This window comes from Mastacembelus armatus, chromosome 13 (assembly GCF_900324485.2).
Source record: "Mastacembelus armatus chromosome 13, fMasArm1.2, whole genome shotgun sequence".
NCBI lineage: Eukaryota > Metazoa > Chordata > Actinopteri > Synbranchiformes > Mastacembelidae > Mastacembelus > Mastacembelus armatus.
Window position 1 is genome coordinate 11,575,013 of NC_046645.1, and position 9,280 is coordinate 11,584,292.

The 9,280-nt window shown below is 42.2% G+C and overlaps 1 protein-coding gene across 1 annotated transcript; it reads left to right on the forward strand.

The window, feature by feature from the left end:
- Nucleotides 1-257: 257 nt before the first annotated feature.
- On the forward strand, nt 258-3,712 carry LOC113123067 (ras-related protein Rap-2b). The gene is made up of 2 exons (XM_026294836.2): nt 258-1,433; nt 1,970-3,712. Exon 1 carries the CDS (start codon nt 829-831, stop codon nt 1,378-1,380), a length of 552 nt encoding a protein of 183 aa, XP_026150621.1. The 5' UTR covers nt 258-828; the 3' UTR covers nt 1,381-1,433; nt 1,970-3,712.
- The last annotated feature ends 5,568 nt before the right edge of the window (nt 3,713-9,280 follow it).

A 9,280-nucleotide genomic window follows, 5' to 3' on the forward strand; every position in this document is an offset into this window, starting at 1 on the left:
AGCACTGTTTGGGATTGAGCAATAAGCTGACTGGAGATAGGACTTTCCAGTAAATTGTGTGAGAATGAGTCAAGCGGTAGTAAGCTCAAGGATCAGTGATGTCGAAACTAAGGTGTGGCAGGTCTGCGTGAGTACTGAGGCAGCGGCCGCGCTGACTGTGCGATAACAGCCGCACTGCACCTTTAACTAAACACCGGAGCGTGTTTGAATGACGTGCGACGCAAACGGCGTGCTGAGTGTGGGCAGGAAGCTCGAGAGAATAAAGCTAACTACAGTCAGCAAGTACTGCGCCGGAAATAAAAAACAGGCTCCAAGAGTGTATAATTACTACGTTTTATAAATAGTTAGCAACAAGAATAGCCAGACCAACCACAATTTTAGCAAATTTATTTATGTGACACTTTATTTCACAAGTATTGAAACCATGACTGCACTGCCTTTACGGGACACACTAAGGTAATACGCGTTTATTTTGAAAGCGCCTACAGGAAACGGTCGTTTCGTGTTGCGGTGGACTTGACTCTGCCAAAGACGGGAACGGGCGGACGGTGGCTACTTGAACGAAAACGGGGGGAGCTCAAGAACCGGTGCTGTGCTGTCGTCGGTAACTCAACATGCTGCAACACAAATGCTGCTGAGCGTGGGTCCGAAACAACCATATTTACCTCCTGAGCGGCGATAGCTGACGGCCACGCCCCGTGTCCACCGACCGGAGCCCGTACAAAACTGCTGGCGGAGGCGCAGCGGTGAGAGGTTTGAGACCCAGCAGGGCGGCTAGCGGGCTCACAGCGGAGAGAGCAAGCAGTAGTGTCGGCTGTTGTGGGAATCATGAGAGAGTACAAAGTAGTGGTTCTCGGGTCCGGAGGCGTCGGTAAATCCGCATTAACCGTGCAGTTCGTGACGGGCTCTTTCATAGAGAAATACGACCCGACGATAGAGGATTTCTACAGGAAGGAGATCGAGGTGGACTCATCTCCGTCCGTCTTGGAGATCCTGGACACGGCGGGGACCGAGCAGTTCGCCTCCATGCGAGATCTGTACATCAAAAACGGGCAGGGTTTCATTCTGGTCTACAGCCTGGTGAACCAGCAGAGCTTCCAGGACATCAAACCGATGAGAGATCAGATCATTCGGGTGAAAAGGTACGAGAGAGTGCCGATGATTCTGGTCGGAAACAAAGCGGACCTGGAGGGGGAAAGGGAGGTCTCGTCCGGCGAAGGGAAGGCGCTGGCGGACGAGTGGAACTGCCCGTTCATGGAAACTTCAGCCAAAAATAAAAGCTCGGTGGACGAACTGTTTGCAGAGATAGTGCGACAGATGAACTATGCCTCAACACCCAATGGCGACGACCAGTGTTGTTCGTCTTGTGTCATTCTTTAAGAAAAAGGACAACCATAAAGTTTTATTCTTTGCTCCGTTTTAAGTTTGCAATGGTAAGTTCAAACACAGTACACTCAAAATACAGAGCTGACATGACTGATTCCTTGGGTGACACCACAGAACTTATCCACTTACTCTAAAGTTGTTGTTGAAACCCTTTCCTTAGCTCCGGTCCATATTAAGTTGACAGTAGTGAACAGTAAAATACCGGAAGTATGTTCGACTTGGCCTCAGTTTAAAATGTGGCTTCAGTTGTTTTGATTATTTTCCTTCACATGAGCTCAGCATTTGTTTCTGATGGAAACCGACAATAGGACAATTGCAGTCTATTGTTCTGGGGAAGTGTCTGACTCATTTGCGGAACTGGAGTGTCAAACCATGACTGACCAGATTAGGATAGATCTGCTACATCTACAGTCTTGTGTTGTTAAATTACCGGTATTTTATATAATTCTTGTAGGGCCTCCAGTCTGGGATCAGCAGGTTGTTGTTCTGTTGAGCTGAGCCAAAAAAATAGTCTTAAAGACTGTGTATTTATCTATCTCTTGTCTGAAGTTCATTCATGACTTTGTTTTATCTGTTGTGGCAGTGTGTTGCAGCAAGTGTGTACTGTTGAGCTCTTCGTCTCTCATCTCACCCTGGCTGTGGAGGAAAATGAAGGGAGGAATGCTGCAGGGGGACCAGAGGAGGAGGGGAGCAACTGAGACAGAGGGAGGGGTCTACTCTTCAGGAATTCTGCTGGGTTGGAGTATCTTTGCTGCACTGCACGCTCAGTGTCCACAATTGATGTCAACTCAGTGTCAGATCACTGTATCCCCAACTGGAAAAGATAAGGAGAGCAACACTTAGAGACACTCATAAAAGGATATTTCTGTATACGAAGAAGACAGAGAGATAGAGTATATTTTGTTAAATAACTGCACAGTCCGGGACAGGTAAAGATCTGGGTGATGTCTCTACCTAACCCGTTTTGGAGCAATGCTTCACAACACTCCAAATCCTAATCCCCCCTCCCCCCAAAGTCAAAAGAAATTTACACCACTTATTTACTGGTGGAGTAAACATGAGTGCCACTTTTTTTTTTTTTTTTTTTCTTCTTCATCTCTTCTTCAGTGTTTGAGAGGACCTTAACTGAAGTGACATAGGGATGGTGACCTGATTGCCCTTGTGTCGAGTGCCTTTCCAAAACAAATCAGCTGTTCAGATTTAGTGCCAACCTTCATGTATCACCAAAAGAACCCTTCAAAATGGCAATCCACAAACTAGCGAACTGCTGTTCTGGATAATCTCGTAGGGGTGGAGGCTGAAAACACAATAAACTACAATAGGCTTTTTGTTAATGGAATGGCAGTTTACTGTATGTTTTACATTGGCCTTTTTGAAGTACAAAGTGTTTGTTTTGCAATGTCTGGCCAATTATATATCTTGAAACGCACAGGTACTGGAGCCTCCTAGACGTGACAACAACAAACAACACTTACCTGCCAGACCTCTTGAATCAAAGGATTTATGTTTCTTCTGTTGGTTTTGTTGTTTTTAACAGGAAATGTGATAATGTACCGCTGACAAATCTAACCTGATTGTAAGTTTAATTTCAGATCAGCCTTTAACAATGGGCTGTCTCTTTTTAAAAACAAGACTTTTAATACAAATTGCATTTTTTAAAAAAGAAACGGACTGTGTTTTCTCTTCTTTTTTTTTTTTTTTTTTTTTTTTTTTTTTTGACTTCTTCTTGTTTCAGCATTTTACCCAAGTGGTTAATCGCCAGTTTCCTGAGACGAAATGAAGTTGTCATGAGCAGTTTGGACAAGGATTTATCATTGCTTAAACACCAGCTTAGTATGTTTGAATACACACAAATAAAACAAACAGTAATGCAGTAGTTCGGAAAGTAAATATGTAGTTGTGTGCATAATTTACTGTAACTTTAACTTCCCCCAAACCCAAATTTACATGCTGTGTTTGATACATCAAGATGTTCAGTAGCCCACAGGCTGACAGGAAATAGAAGCTCAACAGAAAAAAAAAAAAAAATCAATGTGTTTATGGAGTTTTGTGTTGACAGATTTACTGGGCAACTTGATGGATGCTTGATTGCATGTGGCGTTAACTTGTTTTCAATTTTGCCTTTGCCCCAAAACTCTAGTTTCAATTTTCTATTATTGCCTAAGTCATGTTTTTTTTTCTTTTTCTTTTTCCTGAAGCACAGAACTTTCCATTTAGTTAAAGCTGAGGCCATTCTGAGAGTGTGTAAAATCACAAACTAAAAGTAAACAGACCAAGGTGTATACATGGTATGAATAGTTTGAAACAAAGATGAGTACCATGTCTCCATTAGTCTGTTATGGTGTTTTCATTCCATGGTAATCTAAACATGACTACTTTTAGGTTAGTGAAGAATTTTTGGTGGTGGTGTAAAGAAAACTGAAAAGTGCCTGATGAAATCTGTCATTCCTGCCTATTTGATGAACCTTAGCACTCAACCAGTGAAATGGGATCAAGATGCAAGCACCTTAATTTCCTCATAATCCTTACATGCATTAATAGATGGAGCCAGGCAATTCTTCCCAGACATGTCTCTTATTTTATGGGTGTAGTAGTGTTTCAGTCAGTACACAGTGTGTGTGTGTGGGTGTAGTGTTGTGAGGTGGAGTGGTATGACCGAGCAGGCCCTGCTCTGCTCCTGTTTACCTATGGGCATTAGCCAGGCTCGGCTGGCTGGTTGACTGCAGTATGGTTTGGAGCGAGAGAGAATAAACAAGCACAGGAGTCCAGTCTTTCCAAGAGCAGATTTGTGCTGGTCTGGGTTTGTGTTCATCCTGTAGTCTATGCATGTGTTATGTACTGTGTTTGTCTTAGGAGTCTGAGGCTACGTGTCTGCCTTTCACTGTCCTGCACAGGCTCGAAACCCCTACGTTGGACTGTGTTAAACTGTTGGCCGGTATAAACAATGGTGTCATATGTATTTGGCTTTGCCTGCACCATGTGACTCTGTAGCATAGGGAGGTCTGGGTAGAGGGTTTTGTCAGGGGGCAGTACAGCGTGGTTATTGCATCCAACAGGTGCAATCGAACAGGAGTACGAGTTAGAACTGGGCAATATTGCTGAAATGAATATTGTATGATACTAATAACAATATAGGTTATGATGTTGATTTATACCACAACATTAAAATGTCAAACCACACAAAGTAATCAAATTAATGTTAATTGCAATTACCTTTTTGCTGTATATTATATGTAAATTGCTAATTATATGCATGTATTTAAATTTACAGTTCACTTAAAATCACTTAGACTTGAGATATTTGTAACATGTTAAGTCGTCATATAGCACAGCGTCACATCACATATTGAATTACTGCCCAGCCCTAAAGTGATATTATTTGCAGATTCTTCTGTCTGTGTGAGAGTAGCAGCACCATGTGTATGATCACTCAGCATATTTTTTTTCTCACTTTCTAAAGCTGAAGAGACAGTTTTATAGTTTACTATTCAGTTTCATAGCTGAAAGCAGGTCTCAGATCTTCCTTTCAGCCACCCCAAGCCGTGGCTGGTTTACAACTGCGCTGTCCACGTGAAGTCATGGCTAATAGCAGGTTTCCTCTAAGGTCCTGATATAGATTGTGTGAGTAGATGAACGGGCCTGAAGTTGAACTCTGCCTTAAAATAATATAGTTAAACTGGTGGTGGACGAGAGGGAGAAGTTATTATAGCTTTGCCCCAGATACTTTAAATGTACACCCCCCCATCTTCTCCTGCTGTGCAGCTTTAGTCTCTTGCTGTGGTATAAACATCTGATAGCAGAAGAATTTGCCCTTTGCAGAGAAAGGGGCAAGTGGAGTTCCTGTTTCATTTTATCTGTCGCTTTCTAATGAGCGAGAAGGTGAATGTTTCACTTCCTGCCATTTTATGCACAACTCTGCAGCACTGTTGTCTCGGTGCAGCTGACACTTTAATTGGTTTCAGCTTTTTAGGTGTTAAGTTTGAGTATGTTGCAGCCACGTTTTTGTATATTTGATTTACAGGATTGTTTTTTTTTTTTTTTGGTTGGTTGTTTGTTTGATTAAAGACTTTAGTGTGTGCATTTTTAAATGTGTTAGTTTCAGTTGCGGCTGACAGGAAATCAGCTGTGTTCAGGTTTGCGGATGGCTGGTTGATCATGGGAGATGGTCATGTGATGTGGTTGCCATGGTTAAGGGGGGTTGGGATGTGGTATGGCTGCTCGGGGTGGCCTCGTGACCTGTGGGAATTCAGACACTGCTGGAATGGTGACTGTAAGAGAGGAGGGTGTCGGTCTGTTTAATCATTTTTCTCTCAGTTGCCACAAACATATATCTTCTTTGCTCATGACAGGAGGTGTGATTTCGCTTTCAAATATTATTTCTGCTACATAAAGAAAATTTTAGGGGCAGATTTAGCAGTTTTATGTAAAGAATTCCCCCACCTTGGTTACAGTAAACTAAATATTGATTTCTTAATGATTAAGGGTAAAGTGTGTTTATTGCTGCACAGATGCAAGATCTTTTTTTTTTTTTTTTTGCTGCTGGCAGCAATTGCACTGACAGGAAGTGTTGCGACAGAGCCAGTGAGAGTGGGTGGTGTGTGTTTGCATTTTTTTTTTTTTTTTAACATGGGACTTAATCACTATCTAGGCTCCTTGCTGAATTACAGGCTTCTCTTTCTCTCCCAGTATCATCATGCTATTTTTGAGGGTCTGTTGTGTTCAAGAGTGTGATTTTGCTGGGTTTTTTTCTGTCTGTCTCAGGCAGTGTGCTCTCTGAAATGCCATTTGACTGCGTTCTGCTACGTGTATTTTATTTTCAAACATCACTTGATGCTCGTACCTCAACCAGAAATGCATGTGGCAGTGTGTGCATTTAGTTTTTGTGCAGCGGCATTGTTCATTTAGTTGTGCGTGTCACTGTTGCTTCTTTTTGTGCTGGGCATTACCATAACAACACAGGAATAACCATTCGCTGCTTGTTTGTCTTACCCTCAATGCTGAATGAGCTTTGTTTTTTCTCTCTTTCAGTCCACATGAGCACACACACACACACACATTACAGTTAACCTCTTTTGACATACACTGCAGTTTAGATTCCTGCAGGATTCCAGCACCAAGACTTTGTCCAGACAAAAGCAGCTGTGGCATTGCTCACCTTCACTGTTGTTCCCCCACAGAATAACCTACTTCCTAGTTGTTATTTCATGCAATTTATTCTTTATTACTTTGATCCATTATAGCTTGTCTGACAAGAGATTGTTAAACATCTCTAGATATGAAGATTTCCTGTATAAAGTGACAATATCAGTGTTTGGTACAGTAGCATAGCTGTGTCTTTGTACAGAGGTGTGGGCTTGATCACGTACACTGTTTCTTATTGTGTATATCTACTGGTCTGAGTAAACATAACAGGGGCTAGTTGAGATTAAGAAGCGTCATGACTGATCATGCATCAGTTCCTTCATTCAGCTCTCTCTGTAAATCAGGGAGTGGCCTTCTCACTCAGAACTGGCTGTGCCGAGGTGGGAATGCCCCGGGATTCCTCTCATTCCCGTCATTCCTTCAACTGAAATGTCTGGACATGTCGTTAGCCTGAAAAAGATAGAAAAGAGGGAAGAAATTTGGGATGTGATAAGGAGTGGTATTCATGTCATGCATTTCAGGATTCTGACTGTGCATTTCATTGGAAAATACTTTTCCTTTTTGTTTCCTATAGCTTTCCTTTTTTTTTTTTTTTTTTTTTTTTCTTGGTCACAACTCTGATAGAGGCCAAGAGAGGCTACAACAAGCACAAAGGTGGAGAGACGAATTGCAGCAGAGATAAAAGGATACAAGAGAGAGTGCAGAGTTTGTCTAAACAGGCTTCCAGACACCGCCCCACTGTGTCACAAGATGGATCCCACTGGGAACACAGTCAAACTGCTCTTTATACCCATCTTTAGATAATCGTAGCACAGCTGCCTTAGTTGTACGAGGGCTCGATCTGGAAAGGAAACTAGGCCAAAGGAGCAGTTAAACAGGACCAGTTAGTCGCAACATCCGCGGTGTGGATTAATAGCTTTTGTTCACTGATGTCAGTGAGGACAAGTAATGCTTAAGGACCTGATTTGTAATTGAGCTCAGTTACAATCTTTGCTTTAATTATGATGGGAAATAATCAGGTCATTAATTGTGTGGAGGCACGGCAGACTGCAATTTGATCTTTCTGTAGGTATAATTATATATATAATTACTACCTTTGAACTGAACTTTAGGATGTCAAGACCTTCAAAAAATTTCTAAGAGCACAGTGTTACCTTCAGCTTGAGTGAGTCTGGCACTATGTCAGTGGCTTGCTGGCTGTTGCTCTACTGTAGTCTTCAAATGTAGTTCCTGAGGTTTGGGTGTGGTTTCTCACTTGAATGCTAGGCTGGCTTTTCTGCCCCAGGACTTACAAGAAGTGAATGACCTCAAATACTTTCTTGCAGTTTGTTTGTCATTCACCGTTTGATCACAGGCTCGCATCAGATGTTTAGTAATGATGCAGCTGATCGCATGTAGAAAAGGGAAGATGACATCATTTGGACCTGACCATACTCTTTCTGTGATCTTTGAAGGTTTGGGTTGAAACCACAAAAGAACAAAGTTAGAAGGTTGAAACTATTGGTTGTGATAATGCTCAGAGAATTTTTTTTTTTTGGTATAATAATACCCACACCCCTTAATCACTGCTAGCATCATCTGGACATCTAAGGCCACAGTTAGAAATGAAACAGTATCTCTGAGAGTGGACTGGGTTGTACTAGGCATTTTGTAAATCCATTACTAAGCTTGTGTTTAAAGTCTTCTCCAGTGATGTCACTGTAACAACAAGATTGAATTCTGCAGTAAATGAGAGTATGTTTTAACTACACTGCACCTAGGAAGAGTTGGTGCAACTGGCTCCTGGTACTAGTGCGTATTGTCTTGCTATGGACACTGCAGCAGGACAAGATGCTTGATGTGAGCAGGGCATGGACCCTGGGCCTTGTGGTGAAAGAAATCTGTCTTCACCCCATGCATTCCCAGTCATCTGTGCTGCAGAACAAACAGAACCAGTATCAGACGGACTTTGTTTAGCTCCTTCACATACTCATACCTTCATAGTTTCCAAGAAATCAACTTTCAGTTTCACCTTCCTGCAGCCCCGGGCTGGTGCATTTGTAGTAGAAGGAAGAGGAAGAGTTTGTGGCATCCTCAGCTTGACGCTAGTTCACGCAGCTGCCTCCCACCACCCTGAAGTTGCCCTATTGTCACCACAGCAACTTCTGCATTCTGACTAAAATGCCATGACATCTGTGACCTTCCTCCCTCGTTTGCTAACCCATTTCTTTTCCTCGTTCCTTCAACCCATTTCTGAGTTTCTGACTATTCCCTCCATTGCTCCATATTCTGTGAATGCTGCCTTTTTCTACTAATTTACTGTATTTCTTGGGAACATGTCAGTTTTTTGCCTTTTCATTTCAGGGTATGCCTATGAACTGCAGAGGCTTTGTAGACACTACGATGTTACTGACTAGGTATGTTATTAAGTTATTTACTTATCTGTCTCCTTCCTCCTTCCAGTTTTAAGTCCAGATTCATCATCAAACTTTCCTCCTGAGGCAGGTTTATGCAACATGTCTTTTATAACCTGAGCAACCCATGAGGCAGAAAAAGCACCATGTGGGAGAGAGCAACTACAGAAAGAAGAGCTAAAGCCTTATGCACAGTGAGACGTGTGTGTAATACCTTACTGTTTTTATACCAGCATATATATGTTTGCCATCTAGCCCTTATCTTGTCCTTCACATCAGTTTTAAAGTGCATTTAGTTAGGCTATCGCCCACAGCTTCACCTGAAATTGCTGTACAACAATAATCATGACTATCCCAAA

Excerpts from the sequence above, each read along its gene's own strand:
- LOC113123067 (XM_026294836.2), top strand. The coding sequence starts at position 829 with ATGAGAGAGTACAAAGTAGTGGTTCTCGGGTCCGGAGGCGTCGGTAAA.